General features: G+C 40.7%; 1 protein-coding gene across 3 annotated transcripts; it reads right to left on the bottom strand.

Annotated features, from left to right (window-relative positions):
• Positions 1-1,890: 1,890 nt before the first annotated feature.
• On the bottom strand, positions 1,891-26,711 carry fam124a (family with sequence similarity 124 member A). Of its 3 annotated transcripts, XM_080290369.1 has the most exons (5): positions 26,428-26,709; positions 26,011-26,045; positions 21,895-21,926; positions 9,200-9,966; positions 1,891-2,997 (listed from the first exon to the last, which is right to left on the bottom strand). In XM_080290369.1, exons 4-5 carry the CDS (start codon positions 9,953-9,955, stop codon positions 2,191-2,193), a joined length of 1,563 nt encoding a protein of 520 aa, XP_080146495.1. In that variant the 5' UTR covers positions 9,956-9,966; positions 21,895-21,926; positions 26,011-26,045; positions 26,428-26,709; the 3' UTR covers positions 1,891-2,190. The 3 variants fall into 3 exon arrangements, with proteins under 3 accessions (XP_080146495.1, XP_025999469.1, XP_025999470.1); XM_026143684.2 differs by lacking the exon at positions 26,011-26,045 and having other exon boundaries at positions 9,200-9,972; positions 26,428-26,711; XM_026143685.2 differs by lacking the exon at positions 26,011-26,045 and having other exon boundaries at positions 26,428-26,710.
• Positions 26,712-27,342: the final 631 nt, after the last annotated feature.

Genomic DNA, 27,342 nt, shown 5'->3' on the forward strand with positions numbered 1-27,342 from the left:
AACTGTAAACTGTCTTCTACAGATTTGCAGGATAATATGGATGAGGGCTCTTTACCCAGACAAGCCGGAACAGACTGCACACAGCTGATCTCCAGTCTCATTGGGCTGCAGGAGGCCTCCTGTGACTGCCCTTCAGTGTCAGGTGCTGGTGTCTGCAACATGTGCACTGGAACGTTACGTTATAATTTGTGCAGATTCTGTCTACGGCAGTACACATAGAACATCATGCTGATTGCTGCACCGACACAGTAACACCTTTTGGTGGAGACGTGATGGTGTGGGGAGGGATCTGCCTCACTAGGAAAACGAGCCTTGTCATCATTGAAGGAAATCTCAGTGCAGAGATTCCAGTGACAGTCCCATATCTCCACAGTCTGGGACTGAACTCTATCTTCCAAGATCACACCCACCTCAAAGAGCAGGTTTATTGGAGACTACCTCCAGAATTTAAAAATGGAGAGGATGGAATTACCTGCCTGCAGTCCTGACCTCAACCCTGCTTATGGGATCAGCTTGGACATGATGTTCGTGCCAGAGTGACCAACACAATCACATTTGCCTACTTGTGACAAATGCTGGTTGAAGAATGTGATGTAATCCCACAGCAATACTACCGAGGCCTCTCTTTGTTAAAAGAATAAATTATTAAATTGCCAATTTGTCTTTAGTCTTCAAATTTCAGTTATCCAGTCCAGTAAACAACACCAAACAAGAGCCAGTAACAGAATCTGCTGTTTGGCATTGGCAAAGAAGATCTGGCAAGTTTTCATGGGCGCAACCTACAAATGCATTTTCCTTACAAATGTGGCACCATTTAAGGGGAAATAAACAGGCTTTCCAACAGTGTAAGATTTGTTGCCAAGAAGCATCACTACAAGAAATAATTTCCTTACTTTCAGTGCCAAGTTTAGATAAAACGTTCCCTTTGAACAGAAAGAAACTTGCAGGAGAATCATGTGTGTGTTATTGTTCCTGAATCTTATATCCTACTCTGTGGTGCAGCCTTCTGTACCTCTTGCACTTTTTATATTTACACAAAATGTCTTTTATTTTCACCATCTGGCTTCTTTTTAACATGCAAATGATCTTGTGCATATTTTTTTAAATATACTTACCACACATCTGACCACATTTACATTTACTATCACTCTTCATGTCTGAATTAAGGTTAATTTAAGGTTCTTAACCACTAAATTACAGACTATATGAAAAAAAGAATGAATGGGATCTTAAGTACAAATCAAAATAAACACATCCCCAGTCTGTGTACCTTAAAATGTGGAAGGAATTTAAAGCATTTCTCTTAACCGGAAGGATTGCTTTCCCTCTCGTGCTTCTCAAATTAATTTATGGCTACATTTCTTTGACCATTTAAGACCATATGACTGTACTCTAACTTTTAGTAGCTTCTGCTGCTTTCTCTGTGATAACTTTACATATTTTATCCACCAAGTTTGCAGATCCATGTACTTTTGAGTACTGTTAGTGTGTCAGTCTTATTTTGGACAGTGGCAGGCCCTTGATTTAAGAAAACTTTTCTTTTTTTTTTTATAGAAGAGCACTGGTGACCAACCTACTACCTGCACGGCAGTTTATGTTTAGCTTAAAGAGCTTTTTCTATGCATTTGGCAGCTTAATATTTGAAGATGCACAGTCTTCCAATTTTAAACCCATCAGATGAGGCATCCAGGCCAAAAGGACTTCACACAGGACTGAAATGCTAAATGTCTGGTGAAAGCATTAGTGGCAGAAATCTTCTTTTCACTTATATCATGTCAGTTTTTAATGTTGCCATTTGGTTAGGCCTACACAACAAATCTAATTGGTTATGATCAGTGATGTAGAAAACGTGACACCTACCCTACGTTTAATGGAGTGTTAAGCAACACATTTGAAAGGGGACAAACAATTTGCAATTTTATTAAATGTTTCTGTACACAGATATGCAACTTCTCCATTAAATGCGTGAAAGTAGATATGAAGTAGCATTTACAGAGTTTATATATACACATGCAAAAAAAAATGCAGCATTCACAAATATTTCAGAACAAACTTTGTGCTTTGCTTCAGTTTGCTGTTGTTGTTTTACTATCAAACACCAGGGGGCAGAGTAGAGCTTACATGATTGTCTCAGCACTAAGGTTTGATATTACTGACCAGAGTTAAGTCCTATGAGCCTTTAGCAAAAGATCAGATGTAGAATTCTTGTTCTTCCTCTTCTGTCGTGTCTTTCTCTTCAACTGGCACACTAATTATGCTGCAGCTGTCTGACTCGTTCACTGAAGCTGAGGACAGTGTGTTTGCACTGGTGCTTTGGGAACATGACAACTGCAAGGCAGACCGAGAGCTTTTGATGGAGAAGCTGTTTGGAGTCCGGCCCAGAGCGGCCGATTTGTAGGTGCCCTCTTGGGTGATGGGAGAGAGGTGGGGTCCGATGTCTTCTGGTGGGGCCGATAATGGCCGAGGAGTCTGTGGGAGGCTCGATTTGACGTACGCAGACACAACTGTGAGGTCCACACTGCTACCTGGATTTACCTTGTTTCCCGTGTCTACATCCGTCTCCTCTGCCCCGATCAGAGCGTCCACATTGAGGCGGAAGGGCGGGATGAGCGAAGAACTCCGGTGAAGGGAGTGGCTCCTGTAATTGGGGCTGGGACAAGGACCCGGAGAGGAACAGGCAGAGCGGGAGCTGGCTGAGCCCATGTTGGGTAGAGAGAAGAGGGATCCGGACCGATTGCCCGTCCAATGGGACCTCCAGCTGTCAGGATGTTGTTGGTCTGGCCACTGCTCCTGCTCATCTGGCTCCTCACATGCCAGAGGCATGGAGTAGTGGGAGGTCGGGTGGACTTTGGAACGAGGTGGCATCCGTTGATGGTAACGGCGGTTCCTGTGAGAGGTGGCGCTGCGGGTGAAGGTGGACGGAGCAGAGGCAGATTCAGTGACGGTGCATGATCTGTAGCAGGGATCATGTCTGTGTTTGCAGTATGCACCCTGGACCTGAATAGGAGGGAAAGAAAAGCAGTGAAAATATAGCGATTTGGGGTCAAGGGTCATATCACCACGTGGGATAGGTGGTAGGGCAAAAACAATTGTAGCTTATAAACTGCTTCCTTTAACCTGCCTATTCTGATAGTAGACTGTCTGTATGCTCTATTTGTTCACATGGGATCTGTGGGTTCAAGACCATTAACCTCCCTCTGTACAGGGCTTCCATGCAACAGGACACTCCTCACACAACATACAGGCAGCAAAGTGAAGGAGGAAGAAGTACAAGGGAACCCCGGGGTCTCCAAACACACCCCACACCCCCTGCTCTCACCCTGGCCTCTGAATGCTGATGACTTCTCCAGCTGTTGATGTGAGTCACAGAAGAACCCCCTGTGTACTGTACATATATCCATTCAGGATCTTAAAATCAGAGTGCGCTGTTCAGACAAATCGATGAAATATTACAAATCCAAAAAGGAAATTATGAGAAGCAGGAAACACATGAAGCAACACTCCCCTGTTCTGACATACAGTGACTGCTGTTGCTTTAAACATGTAAGGCAGCTGCAGCAGCAGGTTCTCGTCTATGATTTCCTCCTCTGTATATATTGAAATCCACAGCGCTCTGCTGATAGTTTCTCCATGTTTCTGTTCTCTTGTCAGCTCCGTCATCCGACTTTCCAACAAGACAATACAGACAGAAGCAATAACTTCCCACACAGCAGCCCCCAGACAATCTTCTGAAGCAGCACAGGGACTGAGGGGAATCTGCACATTTCCATATGTTGAACAATAAATATATAAAAAGAAGTTCAAAGTGATTTACAGCTTCCTCACAACAATCTACAGTCTGTTCAAGAAATCACTAAGTCTCTATTTCTAACCTCTATAAATACTCTGTCTGATAATGATAGGTTGAATCCAGTACAGCAAATATTCACTCAGTCACTTTATTATTGGGTACATGGCAGCAACTCAACGCATTCAGGCATGTAGACACTATTAAGGCAACCTGCTGAAGTTTTAACAGGCCATCAGAATGTGGATGATTTGGTGATTTGAGTGATTGAACAGGCAAGTCCAACTATTTTGAAAACTGGTGATTTGAGATTTCCCCCACAAACACATCTAGGGTTTAAACAGATGGTCAGAAAAAAGGAAAATATCCAGTGATATGGATCACGTCTCATTGATGCAAGAGGTCAGAGGAGAATGACAAGACTGCTTCGTGCTGATAAGCATCTCTGAATGCACATTACATCAAACCTCGAAGCTGCTGATGAGCAGAGGAACCGACTGCATGACACTCCTGTCAGCAAACAACAGGAAACTGAGGCTATAGTTCAGAAAGACTCAACATACCAGAAGATAGAAAAATGAGCCTTGATGTCATTTAGATGGTAGTTTCAGACAATATGTTACTGCAGCATAATTATAATGCAAAAATTCTGCTCAGTTCAAAGCATGCAGGCAGCTTTTCTTGAGATAATAAAACAAAAATTACAGTTACATAACACGAGCATCTGTATTTGCATCTCTGAAACTGTAATGTTTGGAAGTAACACACATACTTCACAACAGTGACGTGCTGCTTGCAGGGCTGGTTCCTGTAAACTGGAGAGAACTGTAAATGTTATCCAAGACTAAAAACTACATATTTTATTAGCTGTAACATTCTGGAGTTTTACTGATGCAACTCGGTTTAGTAAAATTACTCTTTGAACTGAGGAAGGGTTTTATTTTGAAAGTCTTTATGAGACAAAGCTGTAATCCAGGGTTTTGAGATTGGTTTATGGCAAAGAGGGTCCTCACAAGACTAAAGGTGCGTATGTGTGTGTGTATAAAAAGTGTAACAAAGCCCCCTGTGTTTTCTTCTCTCCCTGCTCAGTGTCTCAAAGTTGACTCTTTTATAAACCATCTCTCTCCTTTGTCTCCATCCTGCTCTCTGCTCTCAGTCCACTTCATCCTGTTTATCTTTTCCTTACTCTTCTTCTCTTTGTTTTTCTTGGTCTGCTTCTGCTCTCAAGCAGTGGCGTCACCTTTTCCTTGCATGATGCCCATTTATTCCTTCACTAAAGCACCGACTGAGACAAAGGTGGAGGACCAGCTACATTCTCTGTCAGCGTAATCTATCGAGCTTTACTAGGTACCATCAGTGAATGCTGACAGTAAAAGAGTTTAGACTGCACTGTAGCACAAATAGTGACATAGAAACACAATAACCTGCACTCATTTTGTGTTCACTAGGTTCATATTAATCCCAAAGCTTCCACAATTTCCTTTTTCCATCCGGACATTGGATAAAAATGTAACATTAGCTTCATTGTTTGGCCTTTAGTCATTTGTTGTGATTCTCTCATTGCTTAGACATTTGACAGATAGATGTGAGGCTCTAAGAAGTATATAAGTATATATATATATATATATAAGTATATATATATATATATATATATATATATATATATATATATATATATATATATATATATATATATATATATATATATATATATATATATATATATATATATATATATATATATATATATATATATATATATATATATATATATATATATATATATATTTATTTATTTAAGTAGATCTCTCAGCAGTTGTTCATTCTTTGTTTGTGGCTGATGCCAAACGAGTCTCAGTGTGCAGATCAGCTGCACACACTCGTTATTTACTAAAACTATTTTCTGTCCATGCGTGGGTGAAAGTTTCAATCCTCTGTCTACTATTAATACATGACAGCACGAGTTCAGCTTTCTGTGAGGACAAAATGCCAGTGAGGAGCCACAGCAGGACGCTGGGTAATGAGGCTGTTGACATGGTGATTATCAGACCCTAACTCTTGTAAGCTTTAGTTATCTGGGATAAGCCAGGTCAGCCGGATATATGACCTCAGGAAGGCAACGCCACGACAACGGGACACTAATCCTCAACAATGCTGTGGAAAGCAACACATTTGGACTGTATTTATGTTTATAAACAAAACTCTTCACATGATGAGCTTTTGCTTATGTGTGGCAGTGTGACTGTGGTTTTCAAAACTGCGTTACTGAGGCGACGCTCTAGATGATCAAATAGGGAACCATTTTATGTTCCTGTTCCTCAGACCATGAAGAAAACAGAATCCGATTATAAGAAAGGACGATTTCTTTTCCAGACTTGCAGCATTCTGGAGGCTAAATTTACTAGAAAGCTGGAGCATTTTTGAAGCTGGCATGGTTATAAAAACTCCAGTTGATCAACAGAAACATTTAATGAGCTGGAGAATTTGTTCCTTTAATAAAAATTCATATTAATTTCATATGAATATGGAAAAGCATCTCCTATGGAGCACTTAGTGCTTTGAAGTGTCCAGTCAATAGTCATCCAAAGCAGGTTTTGTTAATGCATTAAATATTATAAGAATTTGTAATTTAGTAACAAATTGATGCCGAAAATTCTATTTGCTATGCTATGCTACTGTCTCTCAATGAAAGCAACAAACATATGTTGCATCATATGGATAAAAATAAAGAGAGAAATTAATACAGTGCTGTGCAAAGTCTGAAACCAGCCCTCATTTCTTTATATTTTGCTTCTGAGGAGCCATTGTAGCCTTGTACCTGACCATTTTCAGAGGAAGTTTTTTTGGTTGATAACCCACTCAACACTGACCTATGAATCATCTAAGTATAAAAAAGGCACTTAACTCAAGTGATGTACCAGTGTTGTATCCATGCATAACAGACACCTTAACAAAGAAGCAGTTTTAAATAGTATCTTTCGGCCCTTTGTTACCAAGCAGCCCGTCACAAAAACATAATTTGTTCCCATTTCTGTATTTCAACCTATGAAAAACACCAAAGATAAAAAACACAAAAAATTAAAAAAAAATTTGAAACAAGTGATTTTGAGTATACTTTCAAAAACATTTTGTTTTGCAGAATCGGGAGGCCAAAACATTATCTACAGCAGATAAACAGTCTCTGAAAGTCCTGAGCTTAACAGGAAAACAGGAAAGAAATCTCATCACTGAAGCCTCATCAGAAATGGTCTCAGTGGAGGTTTGGCTGTCAAGAAGTTAAGGAAGGGAAATGGGGAGTAAAAGCTGAGGTATGTCAAATTACACAAGAACTGGACTGGGGAAAAAATCTGTGGTAACTGGTCTGATGGAGTGAGGAATCTTAATTTTTAAACTTTGGTTCATCCTGTCATCAGTATGTATGGTGGAGGTCAGAAGAGAGGTGAGTATCTACAGCCATCCGTGGCTTCATTTTTCACCATGGCAGTGATCCCAAACACACTGCCAATGCAGCAAACGCAAACCTGGTTAGAAAAACACTGAATGGAATACTCTCAGTCATGGATTGACCTCCATAGAGTTCAGACTTCAACATTTCTGAAGCAGTGCGGGATCATCTTGACAGAGGACGGAACAAAAAGCAGCCAAATTCCAAACAAGAGCTTTGAATGTCCTTCAAGAAGCCCGGAGTAATATTCGCGTACATGTACAAACTGCTGTTGCCTTATATACTGCATTTCCATATTTGTTTACACATTTCAGTAAATTGTTGCACATATTTCCAATTTTCCCAGCAAAGTATAAAGAACTGAGGGGTGGCTTGAGACTTTTACACAGCACTAGATGCATGTGGTGATTTTTTATTAGCGAGCCAATGAAAGAAAACAAAAATAGACAGAAATAAGTTTGACAGATTTTCACTATTACTCTAACACGTCAGAGTATTTATTATATACTGAAACGTTACAGCTGCATCTGTAGCTCCAGGTTCCCAGGAGGCTTGTGTTTTCTTGTTGGGAGCTGGGTGTTGCCATTATCCCAGCCTGACAAAATATACATACACTGTGCACAACTTTCTGTGAATAAAAACACTCCCTCTCTGCTTATCTGTACAAAGAGTGTTTTTACAGAATGTAGTTGATGTTTTGGGAGATAATTTATTCCTTTCATATCACTGTGCCTCTGTTTCACTTGCCTACATTTAATATATTTAATGTATTGTAGTCGCTGCAATGTGGAGGTCCATGTGACTTGATTCCAGGTGGCAGCTAAGCATCATGCATATGGCCCATTGTCATGATTTATTAGCTTATTGTTTCTCTCTGTGCCGTTCCAATCCCAGTAATGGACTGAAGCTTAATCGGCTTGAACTTTCAACACTACTTATCTCCGACCGCCTGGGCACATATCCCCCGATAGGTGATACCTTTCCAACAAGGGCCGCTTGATTCATGTCAGTCTTTATGTGGGTGTTTATATTCAAACCCACACAGGCTTTTCCAGCACCTTTCAATATGGAAAGATGGAGGAATTAAATTAAGGACCTACAATAAAATAACTGAATCCTTCTTGTCTGCTGTATGATCTTGTTATTTCTGGATTGAGAATCAGTCTGAACTGCTCTTCTTTTTCTTCCACCTATAAAACTGCCACTTTTGTCTGCTTCTCTTTTAAACAATTAAACACAGATTCCAAACACTGCTGCACACCCAAGCCCATTTTCAGTGTGTTTTTCATCTTTCTTTCTTTATTTTACTCTTTTAATAGCATACAGTCGTACACAAAGGAAAGACTTGTGAATCGCTCCTTAGCATCATGTTTCAGGAGTTGAGCAACAACAAATCCTTTTACATGAGACCAGCTGGTTCCAACAACTAATTATAAACTTGCCTCATTTCATCAGATTAAACTGAAATTACTCGTGTAGGTTTTGGTGTATCTGCAGGTATAAAAACATAACACACTCTTTCAAAATAAATCACACCATGCAATTGTGTTGAGTTGTACTTTTCCTATGTTAAAGTTACAGTTCAGTGAGGGCCACTATATTCAAAAGAAGAGTAAGAAGTTCCCATTTGCAGGATTTCACCATGCCTCCATTGTGACACCTCCCCACCGTCCCAGATGCATATTTAGTGGAGACTGACTCAGCAGCTGCAAGACCCCCAGCAAAGACCACAGCAGGCATCATTAAGAGATCGATGTAACATTTATTAATACCCATACAGCACAAAAAGTGAAGGCGGGTAGCAAAGTGGTTTGCAGATGTGCAGCAACTGTGACTATGTAAATAAAGTGGTCCTTAATGAGACAGCCAAATGCGTATTTAAGCTGATGTGGGCAGGAAATTTTAAGGCACATATATATTTAAAAAAAACAAACAAACAAAAAAAAAACAGAATGAAAAACGCTTACCTGCAGTAGGATCTTATTTCCATCGTAGTCCTCCGTTTGCCAGCGCACCTCACTGATTGGGCTGCAAGGGTGTGGCAGCAGGGGCACCAGCACTCCGACGTCCCGGACCCTCACCTCCATTACTGCCGAGTCCAACACCAGGGGACTGTGGCCTCGTGGGAGTCTCTTAAAGGACAGCTGGATCTCCATATCAGGGTTGGAGTACACCACAAAGAAGCAAAAGTCATCCTTCTTTTGTGCAACCCTCCGCTGAAGCAGCAGCTTGTACAGCCGCACCATATCAACATAGTTTTCATGGCGGCAATAGACTGTGAAACGCACGATTTCCTTCCCATAATGGACCTGCCGCACGGCCCAGAGCGGCGTGCCAGGAGACAGAGTGAAAAAGTCCTGACTGCATGGGGTCAACGGTAGCATCCGCCGGCCATTGCTGACTTTTTCAGTATGGTGGTAGTGCCAGGGCGGCCGCTGCAGAGCACGATGCAGCATCAGTATGTGCTCATCACCGCCGTAGGCCTCCTGGAGGAACAGGATGACCGCCAGGGCTGGCTGGCAGGCTGAAGCTGGGCTTCCATTTTGATGCCGCTTTGCCCGAGGTCGCTGAGAGACGGAGGCTCGCTCTGAGACCCTGAAGAGCTGCAGTTCAGGGTGAACCCACGCCAGCACGGCGTCGGCAGCATGCTGCAGGAACTTGCCCTCGCCGGGGTCAGCAATGAGGTGGATGCTGACAAGGAAGGGATCCTGGAGCTCACCCATGGATAAGTCACCTCCAACAGCACACATGGAAGACAAAGTAGAAGAAACAAGGAGGACAGGAAGAAAATTAGATAAAATGGGTATTTTTGAACTTTATATAGAAATAAGAAGGTTAAAAAAAAATATGAATTCTTAAATAAAATGAATCTGTTGCTCCAAACTGTCGAGATCTATCCATCCTTCTGCTAAGCTATTCCTTGGACACTGGGAATATTTTTTCCTGACACATTCACTCTTTTCTTTGTTTACTTCTTTGTTCAAGTTTTCCCATATTTTCTCACTCGCCTTCCCCATTCCCACAGATCTCTAGATCTCAGCTCTCCATTTCACTCGTCCACATCCAACTCCATCTTTCTTACAATTCTGAGGTTTACCTTTTCTCCCCTCTCTCCCTCCCTCCTTTCTACCAGACTCATATGGAGCAGGGCTTCTCTGTGGAGGCTCATTAGTGCCATTTAGGAGTCATTACTGAAGCCCAGAGGAATGTCCCAGACCGCAGCGGGAGCGATGCATTCAGGTGTAGCCTCTCCCTGAACCCCCGACATGGAAAAGCTCGGCACCGTGATGCAGGTGCTGCAAATCCACTTTTCCTATGCTGCCGACACATTTACGTCAATCAGTCTTTTCTTTCTTGTGTGTTACATGTAGAAACTCACACGGCTGCCTGTTATCTCCATGTACACTCACTCTTTGTTTTGCTACAGTCTTTAATCCGAGTTCTCATGGGACTTGTCCCATTTTGTTTGTGCTTTGGGAAAGGACACACAGGCTACTTTCCCTGGCACAACATACTGTTTCACCATTGCCAAAATCCCTCCGTGAAACCGAGAGGCCAAACAGGGATGGGTTTTGTCTCTCGAGTCCCACCGGCCTTTGTAAAAGGACAGTTTCAACTTGACCAAAGAAGTGACATTTTCAAAATGTCACTCTGTGGTTCCAATGGAACAGACCTAAATAATAGGTGTAGAGGTGCTATGAATGTAGCTGTTAAATATTAAAAGGTTCAGTAAAAGCAAGATGTGGTGGGAAGTATACATTTTGGTACAGTTAATTTATTTTATAACGACCTGAGGCTCGTGTCGGTGATGTTCCACCACAAAACTAATGTTGGTCCAGGCTGTGATTAGTTTTGTGGCATGTAAACACCGAGGATCTATAAGCAGATGTGAAGGCAAATTTAGTTTTAATAAAATGCAATGAAGCCTCAACTGTGACACAGAGCAGCCCTAAATGGCAGTTTGTCTACAGCGGTAATGACATCCGGATCAAGAATGTTCCACAGCAGGTTTAAGCGGGATGTCGGCGCACTGACATCCTGTAACACACATCTACGCGCCTACACAAAGAGAGACGGAACTGCTGTCATTAACGTCACCCTGATCCCTTACAATCACTGTTAACATGTAGCTGGCATTAAAACGCCAAACAAGTGGATGATAGGGCTCTTTAAGGGTATTTACTGCACAGCACATTGTGCCGACACACAGACAGCTCGACGTCTTCACACTCCTGCTGCACACAGCTCTCCTGGGATCAGTTTTCATGAGTCAGAGACCTTTGCCCCAACCATCTTATTTCTGCCTCATTAGAAAACAAACAAAAACAGCAAAAGAACCTAAAAAAAAAAAAAAATCATCATCATAACCATTCCTTTCTTATTTAAAAAAATAAAATAAATAAAAATCTCAGTTTCTTGCTTTTACATTTGTCTTTTTTTTCCTCCATTCCCCAACCCCACACTCTTTCTTCTGCCATTTTTACACATGACAACTTTTGGGGGAATCAAGTTGGGATATTTTCCACAGTTTCCCTTTCTTTTGTAGCACGCAGCAGGAAGCAGCACGCCCCGGCCGTGTGCTCACTAATGGAAATACTGCATGTGGTTTAGGTAAGGAAGCTGGACGGAGCATGCAGGAGGCAACGTACACCGACATCCAAGCAGAGAATGGAATATTAGTCTCTCTCTGTGTTGTGTTCCTTGCACCAGTGCATAAAGCTACTAGCTACATGCTTGCAAAAATCCACTGAAAGGTCAAGATGTCTACATACTGACTTGTTCAAGGGAGACAGATTAGATCAATTAGAAAATTACTGAATAAGAAGCCGTTTATGGGTTTTTAGTCCACTGTTTAAGTTCAAAAATCAAAATGTGTTAGATTCACAGATGTCCCTGCGTTAAAAGCAGCGGAAAGATAATCTGGCAAGCTCATAGACGAGCTGTATGAGCTGCAGTGTTTTGGCCCATCTTTCTAAAATATACAATTCCAATACCTTGTACAAAGTGATACTTTTCTTGGCAATAAGGGTTAATGTGGAGCTGGAAAACAAGAGAATAAATCAGAGATTAAGTCTCCCCAATCCTGTGAAGGGAACGTAAGGCGTTTGTGAGTAAAGCTCTGGAGAAGTGTGTCTCTAAGCTCTTAATCCACTTGAGTCTTCAGGCTAACTGACTCGATTGACTACATACAACTCATGCATGTGCATATCCATCCTCAGCACACACACAGGATAAAGTGGTGTGAAAACGTGTTTTCCTCCCTTCTTGATTTCCATGTGTTGTGCATATTTGTCAGACTTACATGTTTTAGATTATCAAACTGTTTTTTTATGTTAGACAAAGATAACGCAATTAAATGCAAAATGCAGTTTTTAAATGATGGTTTCATTGATCAAGAGAGAAACGTTTCCCAAACCTAGTGGGTCCTGTGTGAAAAAGTAATTGCCCCTCTTGTTAAATTGTGAATTAACTGTGCTTAACCTTTTTTTTTTTTTTTTTTTAAGCAGAGTTCACTTTCATTAAACACACTTAGGCCTATTTATTGGCAGAGGTGTTGAATCAAGAAATCATTAAACAGAACTTGTTTGACAAAGTACAGAAAGGCTAAAAGATGTTAAAAAAAAAAAAAGAAAAAAAAAGGAACACATCATGGCATGATCCATGGGAGAGTTCAAGGAGAAAACTGCTGTTGACCAGTGGTTTCCCCTTGAATACTCATTATCAGTTTTTCCAAAAAACATCTTGATGATCCCCAAGACTTTTGGGAAAATATTCTGTGGAGTGACAAGTTTAACTTTTTGGAAGGTCTGTGTCCCATTACATCTGGTATAAAAGTAACACAGCATTTCACAAAAGGAACATCATACCAACGGTAAAGTATGGAGGTGGTAGTGTGATGGTCAGGGGCTGTTTTGTGCCTTGGGACCTGGAAGACTTGCTGTGGTAAATGGAACCATGAGTTCTGCTTTCTACCAAAACATCCAAAAGGAGAATATCCGGCCATCTGTTCTTATTCGTGTGAAGCGCACTTGGGTTCTGCAGCAGGACAATGATCCAAAACACATCAGCAGGTCCACCAAGAAAAACAAATAGAAGACTTTTGAGTGGCCTAGTCAAAGCCCTGACCTGAATCAGATTGAGATGCTGTGGCATGACCTTAAAAAGGTGGTTCAAAAGCCCTCCAATGTGGCTGAATTACAACAATTCTGCAAAGATGAGAGGGCCAAAATTCCTCTGTGGCGCTGTAAAACTGCTTAGGGCGACTCTAACCAGTTATTAGGTTTAGGGAGAAATCACTTTTTCACACAGGGTAGGTTTGGATTTTTCCCCCAATTAATATCAAACAAATTCACTTAGAAAATGCATTTTTTTTGTTTACTTGTGTTATATTTGTCTAATATTTAAATTTGTTTGATGATCTGAAACATTTAAGTGTGACACATAAAAAAAAAAAAAGGAAATCAGGAAGGGGGCAGACACTTTTGTACTCCACTGTAAAAGTGCCCATTTATAAAAAGGGACGGTCTTGTCCAGTTCTCAGAGACTTTAACCTTGTCTCTGTGGATATGTGTTAACCAGGAACACATGCTCGCTGCCGTACCCGCAGATGATGACGTGAGATAAAACAACACGCCTTCCAGCGAGCCCCCTCCACATATGAGAGTGATTAGCAGCGAAAACTCAACCTCTCCTCGATGTGTGTATGTGTGTATGGGCGCAGAAGAACTCCAGTCGCAGCTTTAGCTAGCCAGGCCTTCAGTGTAAAAACAAAACAACTGAACTTGGAAATTCAAGATGTGGGCCCCTTTTGTCGTCTGCTGAGAAAGAAAAAAAGAAGGGGGGGGGGGGGGGGAGTTCCAAATCTCATACATCACTTTGAAATGACAGAAAAAAATAAGTCAAAGATTTATATTAGTGCGAAGACTACATTTATTATGTTTTGGCACCAGTCACTCAAGGTGTTGCTCGCACACAGAAGCTGTTCTCTCATTTAGATTCAAATATCCTTTCTCTCAAGTCTCAAATGTGTGCCGTTTTCCATTTTCTGATAACTATAGAGTACACATACAGTCACAGTGGGGGATGCTGATTTTAAACGAGGAGGTCTGTGTTTGTAAACAGAATCAAAAAGCTCTCTTTGCAACAATTTTTCAGCTCTCCATCTGTGTGACGTCAAAGAGGGTGAATATCGAGTAGCCAATCAGAAGAAAGTTCACTTAAAGGAAGGAGCTAAGAAAAGCAAAACAAAACAGTCAATTACTTGACTGGATATAATAAAGCAATTTTGTGCTCATTACTCAGTACTGCATTTTCACATCATCAATCATTACCTGTCACTTCCCAACAACAATTTGGACATTTTTAATTATAGTAAAACATCAATAAGCCAGGTACTAACTCAGGAAGTTGTTAAACCTACGTGAAACCTAATAATTATTATTAATAACTGTATTTTATTTTTTTATTTAACAAGTAGTAATTTACTTTTTTCGGCCTTGCCCACTCCACTCAGCTGCCTTTCCATCTCATTCTGTCTGCAGTTTGCTGAGTCGAGGTTTATCTGATCATGTCTGAACCAAGCTGAACATAAATGTGAACCCCTTTAACTTAAACTTTAACAGTTGTTTCATATGACTCTGACAAAAAACAAAACAAAAAATAAATACCCCCACCCTTAAATTACCTAAGCAGTTCTCATACAAAGACTAAGGTAAAGTGATATATTGCTGTCTTCTGAGATAAGAGCTCAGGCTTCTGTTTGGATCTCTGCTTGTCAGCTGCATCTCACACTGTGAGCGACATACATGGGAGAAAAAGAAAAACGCCAAGTCTGCATTTCTTCATGTAATTAAATAAATTAAAGCTGCATGAGTTGACGCAGTGAGAAAGAAAACAAGCTTGTTTACTTTGTTGTCTAGAAGATACAAAAGGACCTGCTATAGAACTCCTATAGAGCAACATAAACAAAGAGCCTTAAAAAAAAAAAAATAAAAAAAAAAGGGAATTGCTGACTTCCTTTCCCAGAGCGGAATATACAAAGGGCTCAGTATGTGAACGCCGCCAGCCCTCAAGTTTCACAGAAGATAAAAGCAGTCAGACCAAAATGTAGAGATACTATTCCTGGCTTTAAAGTGCTGTTAGATTCAAACTTAAGAAGAAAGATAGATTGATTAGATAGTGAAGACTACACAGCCAGGATCATGGACGTCATGTGACCTTCATTGTCTGAACACACGTGGAACGAGGCAGAACGGCTGAGGCGAGGGACAAACGGCAACTTGAAAAAGTTGCATTTCCTGCACAAATACCGGGTGAATGCTGTATAGCAGAAATCATGTGCTGAAAACAGTTGAAGAAACAGAACTGTCTGCTGAGAAAGAGGTGACGGAGCTGAACTGTCTGCTGAGAAAGAGGTGAAGGAGCTGAACTGTCTGCTGAGAAAGAGGTGACGGAGCTGAACTGTCTGCTGAGAAAGAGGTGAAGGAGCTGAACTGTCTGCTGAGAAAGAGGTGACGGAGCTGAACTGTCTGCTGAGAAAGAGGTGACGGAGCTGAACTGTCTGCTGAGAAAGAGGTGACAGAGCTGAACTGTCTGCTGAGAAAGAGGTGACGGAGCTGAACTGTCTGCTGAGAAAGAGGTGACGGAGCTGAACTGTCTGCTGAGAAAGAGGTGAAGGAGCTGAACTGTCTGCTGAGAAAGAGGTGAAGGAGCTGAACTGTCTGCTGAGAAAGAGGTGAAGGAGCTGAACTGTCTGCTGAGAAAGAGGTGACGGAGCTGAACTGTCTGCTGAGAAAGAGGTGAAGGAGCTGAACTGTCTGCTGAGAAAGAGGTGACGGAGCTGAACTGTCTGCTGAGAAAGAGGTGACGGAGCTGAACTGTCTGCTGAGAAAGAGGTGACGGAGCTGAACTGTCTGCTGAGAAAGAGGTGAAGGAGCTGAACTGTCTGCTGAGAAAGAGGTGAAGGAGCTGAACTGTCTGCTGAGAAAGAGGTGACGGAGCTGAACTGTCTGCTGAGAAAGAGGTGACGGAGCTGAACTGTCTGCTGAGAAAGAGGTGACGGAGCTGAACTGTCTGCTGAGAAAGAGGTGAAGGAGCTGAACTGTCTGCTGAGAAAGAGGTGAAGGAGCTGAACTGTCTGCTGAAGATGGATTTTTTTTGAAAGAGTACACTGAAGAGTGTCAAGAAAGCAGAGGGAGAACGAGCCAGGAGGATTCAAACCTGCCTCAGGGCCCCTGCTCATCTCAGTGAGCCAAAGCAACACTCATCCCAGGGATAGATGTGACGAGAGAAAAAAACGGCGTCAGTTCCAGAGTTTGAAATCTTAGAGGAGGACAGATTTCCTATTCTGAAACAAACGTAATTCATGGGAAAACAGTAAATGGTATCAAAAAAATTCTTTCACCGTGAGCGTCAGGAGTGTTTGAAGATATATTGCCACAAGGCTCATGCCTTTGGAGTCCACAGTTTAGGACAGGGGTGTCAAACTCAAATACACAGTGGGCCAAAATTCAAAACTGGAACAAAGTTGCGGGCTAACGTTAATATTTATTGAAATATATTTATTCCTCCAGATAAAAGAATGAATCTTTTCTTATGGACTCAAACACGTTTTGCTGAAAAACTTAATATGGAACAAGCTAAGCTTAATACTAAACAATATATATATTAGCTGTATAATACCAGTAGCCCAGCTCTAATAGTAATTAGGTGTGGCTTCGCGGGCCAAATGTAATTAGGCTGCGGGCCAAATTTGGCCCGCGGGCCAGAGTTTGACACCTATGGTTTAGGAGATATGATGAGTTGAAATGTTAAAGAGCTTAATATTTTAGAAAGTATATAAGTTGCGAGCAACTTTTCAGTAACTTTTGTTTGCTCTAGAGCAAGCCATATACTAATCTGAAGGTCGGTGGTTTGATCCCTGACTGCTCCAGTCTGCATGCCAAAGTATCCTTGGGCAAAATACTGAACCCTGAGTTGTTCCTGATTCGTTCATCCAAGTGTGAATTTATATGAACGAATGGGCAAATGAAGCGCGTTATATAAAGCACTTCAAATCCTCAAGTACAACAGAAAAACACTACATAAGAGCCGGTCCGTTAACCATTTATACACAACAAGATTCTAATAAAAACACTGAAAAACACTCTTCGGTGCTGGTGAACATGCATTTCTAAATCTTAGTTATGTAGATCGAGCAGCATGTTAAAAGCTCAATATAGTCAGTGCAATTTTAATTCCTCACAGGTTTGAATTTCTGGACCGAGTTCAACATGGATCCATTGAAAAACATCTCAAATCTCCCAATTCTTCCAGGATAAGATGAGAAACTGCTTTTTCCTGGTTTCACTAGCCCCAAATTATAGCAAGATGACAATTTTTTTTTTTTTTAAACGTAATTTGATCTTAGATCAGAGGCAACATAATGAAGCTAACTATGAATACACTGGTATTTGCTCTCACATTGACTTAACAGACGGCTAGTACCCAGTAATAACTGTCCTACTTCACTGTGCACTCAGTCAGCACGTACATACTCACCCATTCATTATCACAAGGGCCCACAACAAGGCCGACAGACTGAACTGCTTCAATTAAGCCATTAACAAAAAAGCCGACTGCAGCACATTTAGCGCTGTTCTGGCCTCGTGGTTCAACTCTCATTCTGGAGGATGCACATTTGGTAACACTTAATCCAAGCTGCCTCAAAACAGGGCATGGATTTCATACATTCAGCTGGAGAGAAGGCACCCCAACCTTGTGTGTGTGCGTTACAAGCTGGTCTGTTACGGGTGGTCCTTGGGCCATCAGGTACTATTCAAACTGACTGTGTTGAAAGTGTTTTGGCTGACATCACCACGAGTGGTTTGCCGTTAAAATGGATACTCGCCGCTGTCCCTTTGAAAGAGCAGTGTGTTTGAGCGTGAACACAAGACGGCGCAGATAAAAGGCAAAGAAGCAATAGACACCACACTCTGTTACACATGAATTTGTAACATGAATTTGTAAAATTTGAGTTAAAAAAAAAAAGAAAAAAGAAAAAAAGAAACCCATATAAAATCACATACTTCAGTAATTATAGTTGAGCGAAACAAGACCAGCATGCAAGTGCCAAAAACTGCAGTTCCTTAAATGAACACACTCCAGAAGTGAGTCAGTCCCCATGTTTGCAGCCTGATGCATACAACCGTTAAGGTCTCCCTTTCATTTTATGAAGGCTTACAGTTAAGCATGATTATTGGCATGGTCGTGGCTGGGTGGGAGAAGTGGAAAGGTTCCAGACTGTCTGAGATGATATTAAATGGTAAACTTAATTTTTTAAATTCTAACTAGGCTGAAGAGAATATAAACAGACTTACAGGCTTCATACGGCTTTACTTTATAAAATAATCAATTCTTGGATTACTTTTAACTAAAGATAAAAGTTTTTAAAGCTAAAATTTTAATCTCTTGCCAGGGATCTCAGGGATCCAGACAAATGAAGAATGAAGAAACGTTACACTACAGTGATGAAAACCAAAACCACATTTTAAGAAGCAGCTGCTTGTGGCAGCAGTGGTGCTTCTGCCGTTACTTCTTTTCTCCAAATTCTTTGAAGAGTTGCCTCAGCTGGCCTTTTCCTTTTAGCTCTGAATGTATCACCGTTTCTAAAATCTGCACCAGATTATTTTTATGTAACGCACATTTCTTTTGCTTCAACCAACAGACTCATTCTCATTCACAACTGGTAACTTATTTATTCAAATTTAAATATTTTTAAAAGCTTTCATTTCGAGGCCATGCCAGGTGAAGTTGTAAGTTGCTGCTACGTGAAATCTTACTGTGAAAAAAATAAAAATAAAAAATACTGGAGGGGAAAGGATCAGATGACAAAGAGCGAGCGAGTGAATTCGACAAAGTCGAAAGCTGATAGCAGCTCGCGGCTCTTGCTGTCGAGGTATTGATGTTGGAGGTTTAGCGTGACATCAAGGACTTAATCACCATGGACTTTATGACTAGTGTGAGCTGAGGTCAAAGGTTAGGGGTTAGGACCACCTTAGGAGAAAGTAAATGCACTTCTGTGGAGGCAAAAGACAAGAGGAGACTAAACCAGCATGCACCTCTGTGAAACGAATACATCAGTAGACACTCTGAGACAGGATGTTCCTGATTTTAGAAATTGTGCAAATGTAAGAAAACAGTTCTACACATTTGTTTAATTTGCACATTGATCAGAAAAGACTTACTGGAGGCCCGGGTAATGCCATCCAGAGCAAGTATCTGGTTAGACACCATGTTTCTAAGATTTTTAGTACAATAAGCTCAGTTTTATCTGAGTTTACAAGCAGGAAATTAGAGGTCTTTATGTTTTTAAGGCATTCCTTCAGTTTAATTCATTGATTGGTGTCATCTGGCTTCATGGATATCGATATATATAAAGCAACTTATCAGCTTTTATTGCAGTTTCCTCACTTCTTACAGTGTTACAGGGATGCTGTATGCAAAATTTTAAGAGCCATGCTAAAGATGAATCTGGACAGATGCAAAACAGGTCGTTTTTAGAACTTATACGATGTCTTATTATACAAAGTAAAAGAACAGTTTTCAGCCAATCAGAAACTATATCTTCTTAGACAAATGGTGCAAATTGTTTTACTTTAAAAAAAGGTCCTCTGGATGGATTTCAGTGTGTAAATGTATGCACGGTGTTTGCGCTCAGTAGTAGTTCCTGTCCAGCAGTGGACTTGTGAATGTGGTCACACTCTGTCCTGCAGTATGTATTTAAAGTTCTTGTGTTTTCGGACAGTGTCCCAGTGCACATTTTGTTCCAGCTCTGACCTCCAGTGATGACAATGGTGGGCAGAGGCTCATCTGACACAGCGATGACACAGGAAACAACAGGGGAAAACCAAACCAGACTCTCTCCTGGATCACTGTGTGTGTTTCACTGCTTCCTGGCTTACGGGTGCGGTTCAAGTGGGATAACGCAGCTTCCTGCAGACCAGATTAATGGGCTAATATTGGATATAATCCTCCCATTGTAAAAAAGCCTGGAGACCTGGCAACCAGACTGAGAGCAGGCCACGGCCTCTGCAAACACAGACCTTCACAATCACGTACACTTTCAAAGAAAACTATGGACACACCCACAGTGTGTAAAAAATGCCCAAGACAGGAAAATGGCCTAATGATGCGAGACAATTCTGTCCAAATTTTGATTATTTATTATCCAGATTACTTTTTTTTTTTTCCCCATTTATTGTTATTTGTGAGACTTGGGAAAGCAGTAACATTGTTAACCCACAATGTGTAAGTTATTATCCAGATTACTTGCTGATGTTTCTCTCATGTCATGTGCACGTTGCTTCAGATTTGTCTACCATACTGGATATGATACAACCACCGGCTGCTAATGAAAAGTGCATAGTCCTCCTATTGGTTGACAAGTGATTCCTACAGGTTACTGACCAATGCTTAGTGAAATCAATCAAAAAGAAGGTGCTGTACCAGAAACCTCTTTAATGTTGCTTTGGTCACTATTGGATTGCTGTGGTTGCCGATAGTGTACAACAACACTTGCCAGCTGCTAGTCAAACTGTAGTGAATATTAAGAAATTGCAACTGAGACAATCTGCTAGCATCAAAAGTAATTACACTGAAGTTTTTGCCAGCTGCTCAGGGAATACACATTTTTCCTTAGTCAACACTATTGTTACACATCCAAAATTGTGGAAAATTGACTGTCACATGGTTAGTGACCATGTGATTCATGTGCCTTTAGTTTACTACACAGGCAAAAGCGTGTTCACACAACCAACTATGCAAGTACAGGCAAATAAATGTATGCTTAAACTTGTGACTGGGGCAGCGAATGGTTGTCTTTGTCTGTGTGTTAGCCCTGCGACAGACGGGCGACCTGTCCAGCGTGTACCCCGCCTCTCGCCCTAAGACAGCTGGGATAGGCTCCAGCGCCCCCCGCGACCCTAAAAAGGATAAGTGGAAGCGAATGGATGAATGAAACTTGTGACTGGATTTCTAAGCCTTATAACATAAGCCGATGTCATAATTAATAAAAAATATGGCCAAACCTACCAAAACAAGATCCAAATATTGATGTAAAAAATACACGTATAACACATTTCTACACTTGAATAAATTTATTAGCTGACTGAAAGGTTTGGTTAGAAATGCTTCTTGTCATGGGTGAACAGTTGCTGTGTATCTTAATCGAAAATTGTTGCATAGTTTTATCTCATGGGACTGTTGCTGTGTAGATTATAATGATGATGCATCTGTTTACTTACCTCCCTTTTTAGGAGGACATTAAAAGTAAGCTTTTTATGTTTTCCCTCCACTTTGGCTTCTTTACCTCACCAATACAAATGTTTCATTTATCCCTGCGACTGCTAACCATTACTAACGTGTAAAATGTAATGTGTAGCATACAAACCGAGGTGGACAGAGGAAAGAAAAATGTAATAAACAATGTTGTTGTTGCTATACAAATACTCTTCCCTAAAATCTGCTGTGGATCTTACAGGCCACTAAACACAAAGACACAAACACAATCCTTGGCCTGTGAGTGGATTTATTTAGTCAGTGTGTATTAGGGAGATAAAGACCTGAGCCTGAGCTGTGTGTGTGTGTGTTAGCAATACTTCATGTCACTGTTAATTTTACTTACTGCTTGTTGAGGACAAGGGACTGTAATCAGACCTGCAGAGGACAAAAGAAAACAGATTTTTTTAAAAGGCAGAGGAAATGTCAACAGAGAGGACAAGACAGAGAGAGGAGACAGAAGTTTATATTACAATATGAATTGCAATCTACATGATTTACAGGATGACACACTCCTATTTCAGATGAAGTGCTGACATCTGGCTAAACAGTAGGAGAGGTCCAGCTGGAAGGTCAGCAAAAATGCACACAGAGATTTCAGAGTGGTTTCTAACGGAAGGGATAAAAACGCAGGCATTTGCTCAAGTACTACTTCCACTACTGAGATACAGTACAGCTCCTAGCCTCTTGTATTTTACTTGAGTTCTAACTACTGCATTTTCCTAGTTAATTAACACATTAAATAAAACTTCCTGTTTTTTAGGAGCTAACAATCCCACTCAACCAGTAAAAACATCAAAAACGCTCCTTACACACTCACACATTAACAACAATAATAATAATAATAACTATTCTTATCCACATGATTGACATGATGCTGGAAATAAAAGGACGTGTGTGTGCCGGATTTTAATGTGTCATGAATTACTACAACCATATTGTTTCTCTTAATTATAGAATCAGTTCAGCAACAACTTCGTTGTTCCTTCCAAAAATTGGATAAAAAGATTGGTAACACATTCTACCATTAAAGTTACAAGTCATACAACTCAAACTAATGACTGTACAAGCGGAAAATATGCTCACTGAATCAGACATATTGGGAATTTATGACATTTAAAACATAGAAACTACTGAAAGTGTGAAGCCATCACTGGTATTAGGACGTAGATAAAAATAATGTTAATCACACAGTTGATTTAACTAACTTAAAAAACATACTGGTTTGGTTTCCTAGCCAAGCCAAGTATGAATAACTACAAGAACTGGCATATAAAGTATGTGGCTCCAAAGCTGGTGGAAATAATGTGTAAATATGGCCAAGTTGAGATAATTTGGTTTTTCCCCTTCAATCTGCTGACAGCGTGTGCACTAGAAATACCTAGCTAGAGCCAGGAAGTGATTAGCCTAACTTAGCACAAAGACTTGAAAGAGGCTAAATTCTCCTGGCTAAATTCAAGGGAAAACTACCCACCCCTCAAAGCTCATTATTTCACTCCTGTATCTTGTTTAATATGTACACATGAGTATAACAGTTACATTTTTATGGCTGTACTTTGGCTTTCTTATAATGCTGGATTCTTTGTATATTGGTTCAAATGACAACCAGTCTCCCTGGAGAGAGGCCAAAACATTTCCAGTCCTTCTGATTTCTGTGCTATGTGAGGCTAGCCATGCCCAGGCTCCAGTGTTTTTGGTTGCACCAGTCTTTATGTAGAGTTCATTACAAGAAAGGGGGGGGGGGGGGGGGTGTATTTATGGTTGGGAAAATGTAATTGATGAAGTAAAGGGTCTTCACTTTTTGAAGATTTATCTGCTCTTAAGCTTCAAAGAAAAGATAGAGAATTACATTTCAGCTAATCTGATCTCCAGACAGAGTAAAATTATGACATTTTATGAAATTACATCCAAGACGTGTTTGCCCACATACAACAAGGCTGACTGAGGAGCTAACTCAAATCCTGCAATTAATAATTTGGTGAAAAGGTTGCATAACTCCAGGTTCACATATATGCATTGCAACTTGACGATATTAGTCCCACAGGAGTCCTCTGACAGCCAGAGAACACTGTTCCTCCGCACACTCTGTGAGTCCATCTCTAAACTAATAAAAGTCTCTGGAACTGCAGGAAGCAGAAGAGCAAGTCTATTTCCTGCAGCAGGAGGTTATCAATCTAACTAATGGGCATTAGCGGTGTAGAGAAAGGAATGGGTAAGAGTGAGGGAAGCAGCAGGTGTGAGGACACAAAGGTAAGAAAAGATGATGGGCTTGCAGAGGCAATATAAATATTGGGAAGAACAGAAATAAGCAGAAAATTGCAGCAAAAGGGGACAAAGTGAAAGTCATACTCTCATCTCTGAGTGCACAAAGAAAAATGACAAGGAGTGGGAAAAAAAGTAGGTTTATGACTCTTTGAAATAGAGTTGGAGGTAGTAGTGTGCGCAGTTGCACACTAGTCTGTTTATTTTGATGGCTCCTTTGGGTGTGAGCATTTGGCAGGGCTACCCCTGCAGTGCCGGCTAGCATCCCGCCTGTGGTTCCCAGTCTGGCCGCACTGCCTCGCTTCATCTCCACCCAAAGACAATAAACACAAAGTGAAGCGCAGACAGGCAGCAACCCAGTCATACGCATAAAGTATGAGCGCAGGGTGACCCAGTGGGCTTGAAACTGAGTATATATACGTATATTTAAAAAAACAAAACAAAAAAAACTTCTTTGACCCATGGAAAGCTAAAACAGATTCAGATGCAGAGCGATGAAGAGGGACTTAGGATGGCAAGAAAGGGATGAAGATGAAGGCATAAGCTAACCGAAAACGTTCGACTGTTCCAAGCGGTGACTCATGTGAGCATTTTACGGCCTATCACCTCTAAAGTCAGGCTCTGGTTATATTCAGGAAGGATCTTTATCACGGCTTAAAAGAAACCAGACATGACTGACGGTAGATGGAAAGTCTGTATTCAATAACAACATAACATTATCATCCTACTTCCCCCAGAGCAGGGGTCTATTTACACAACCGTGACGCATATATTCATGTAGGTTTGTTGGTGTTCAGGAATAAAAATTATAAGTATTCTGTTTTTCTCGTTTGACAGAACAGCAGTTATATAAGAACACGGCAGAGACAAAGTCATACACAGGACCGACTCATCTATTTATAACTCACTAATAGGGGGTTAAGATGGACTTTATGACCAACAAAATATTGTTTATTTTATTCATTTATTCAAATGCACTGGTGGAGTGAAAGCGTTCTAAATTTAGTGGATTGAAGAAGAAGAGGTGGGGGATGTGAGCAGGTGGAGGTGGACGGGCCTGGAGTTTGTCATTTAACAAGGATACTTTTCACATACAAGTACTTTTAATGTAACTGATATTTGTCTGTATTTTGTTTTTAACCATTAACAACACAAACATTGATTATAGGCTAAATTCTGAGACGCTACAAGGCTGCGAGTGGTGGCAACAATTAGGTTGGACTGCTTGATATGGTGGCCTCGTATTTTCTTAACCGTGTGCAATTACACAATCAAATGTAAAACCGTGCTTGCACTACTAGATAAACTATTTTATGTAAGCCGTGACTGAAATGAAATCCTGTAATAAGAATATATAGAGTAAATAACAATTAACCTAATTGCATACCGGGCTTTTAATCTTTCTTCCACCATACATCTCCGTGAGGGATCACAAGGATCTATATAGGCAAGGTTAATACAATGTAAAGGCATAAAGAAACCTTGATGTGTAATCTGGGAGTTCAGAGATGTGCAGTTTGCCTGTGACTAATCTGTAAGGACACCACAAGCCCTTTAGCATAGGACATCATGTGACATGGTCATGTGTACATGAATGCCTCAATCTTTCTTCTGGTTTGTCCCGCACATGGTCAGTTTGACTTCAGGGTTTTCAGACACAACAGTTTTCTGACATATGGGACACGGTTTATTCAAACACAACGAGTTATATTTACCTAGACTTAACCAAGCTGCTTTGAAATGTGAAAATAAAGAAAGAAAAGTTGACGACACTTTAACTTCATCTACAAAACAAGCCACAGCTGGACTCTAACCTCAGTCTCCATGGTGAAAGTCCTGTGTTTGGTCCATTTAACCAGCCTTTATCCTGCTGCCTCTGTAGACTTATCATAAAATAAAAATAAAAATCTCACTTCATCTTCTATCAGAAAGCCTTTCTGAAAAACCCTGAAGGCAAACTTCTCACACAAACTCACTACCAATTCTACTCTTTACTTAAAACAACAACAACAACAAAAAACAAACTAATATCCCAAACACATTAAAGACATATACGATCATCACGTTTATCGTGTTAAAGCTTCAAAAAAATGAAAGTGAACCTGTCTTTTAATTTTGCGAGACATACAGAGACACAAACACGCACGGAAAACAACTAGTAAATCCTTCACAACAACACAACATCAAATCAGTGACATACCGCAGGAGACAACGAGGCACATCTTTGTTTAATGGCTGCAAAGGAGTAAACAGCGTTAACTTAACACGCTTTCCTGCCAAACAACTTTGAGTTAGATCTTTTTTTAATATTCCGCTAAAAATATTAGCATCCCAAAACAGCTTGTCCCGAGCTTAGTCTGCCTCAGTAGCAAGTGTAATATATAACATTTTAAAAAATAAAATAAATAAGCCTGTGAATTTAACTGAGGATCGTCGAGACCAATAAGCCAAATCTCATCTAAAATAAAATAAAATAAAAATGTTGTGTGCTTTCTCGCTTCTTCTTAAATGAAAATGAGAATGCACGTTGGCTGTGGTTAATTTAAAATATTTCCTAATTCCAAAATCCCAAACATTTAGTGAGATATTCTGCATCTGTTGTTTCTCCTTCACTCACCCTCCAGTCTCGGCTCCCGAATCCACGCAGTCATCTTCTGTTAGGACTTTCTCCATCTCAGAGGCTCGGACGCGTAGCATTTAGCTGCATTATTTCAGTGAAAGCCACAAACTGAGCGTTCAAACGCCTGGAGAGACCACACTGAATCAGACGAACAGAAAACGCTCTAAATCCCCGCCGGTGTCTGGGTCCGCACACGAGCAGAGGGGTTTAAACTTGTTGGATCAACAGGCTGACTTTTCTGCGTCAGCGGCGGGCTGACGGGATGCCTTCAGTTGCTGTGGGAAATCTGACGACTACAAGCGAACGAGGCAAACGTTTGGATTGGAGTTTGGATTTTGTTCTCACATGTTTCAGTTTCCTGCTGCCAACATTATACCGGTATTACCGTGAACGGTATGATATGGCCCAGCCCTAATTCATAGTGTCTTCTAGACTAGTGGATCAGTTGAAGGGTCAGATGCATCTCTCAGCTCCAGTTTCAGAGCTGTGCTGAATTTTCCTCCCCTATTTCCTAAAGACATGACTTTCAGATACTGTTCATCTGCTGTAGATAGTTTTTAAGTCTGTCTACTTCTTCCACTTCTTCTTTTGTATTCCACTTGTGCAGTTTATCATAGATTCAAAGTGCCTTGAGTTAGGTGACTTTTTAAATCCTTGAATAATGCATAGGTCAGTATGATTTTTTTTTTTAAGACCAAACAAGCCTCAGAAAATGGTCCGGTGCAAGGACCAAGCTCACCCTAAGAAAGCCTGGAGAGCTATGCCTCAAGACAACTTAAAAAGTCTGACACCTTGCAAGTAAGATATAAAGAAACTGCGGGTGGCTCGAGAGTTTTGCAGTGTACTGTAGTTTAAAATACGAAATCAAAATTATAACCATAAAAATGGGGATAAATATTCTGACGTAATTGT

Source organism: Astatotilapia calliptera, chromosome 16 (assembly GCF_964374335.1).
Source record: "Astatotilapia calliptera chromosome 16, fAstCal68.1, whole genome shotgun sequence".
Classification (NCBI taxonomy): Eukaryota; Metazoa; Chordata; class Actinopteri; order Cichliformes; family Cichlidae; genus Astatotilapia; species Astatotilapia calliptera.

Bases quoted from the DNA above. Each gene is read 5' to 3' on its own strand.
- fam124a (XM_026143684.2), bottom strand. From the start codon at position 26,507: ATGCTACGCGTCCGAGCCTCTGAGATGGAGAAAGTCCTAACAGAAGAT. The intron at 21,927-26,427 runs GTGAGTGAAGGA...TGTCCTCTGCAG, and splicing joins TCGGGAGCCGAGACTGGAGG to GTCTGATTACAGTCCCTTGT. The intron at 9,973-21,894 runs GTAAGTAAAATT...CCATGTGTGCTG, and splicing joins TCCCTTGTCCTCAACAAGCA to TTGGAGGTGACTTATCCATG.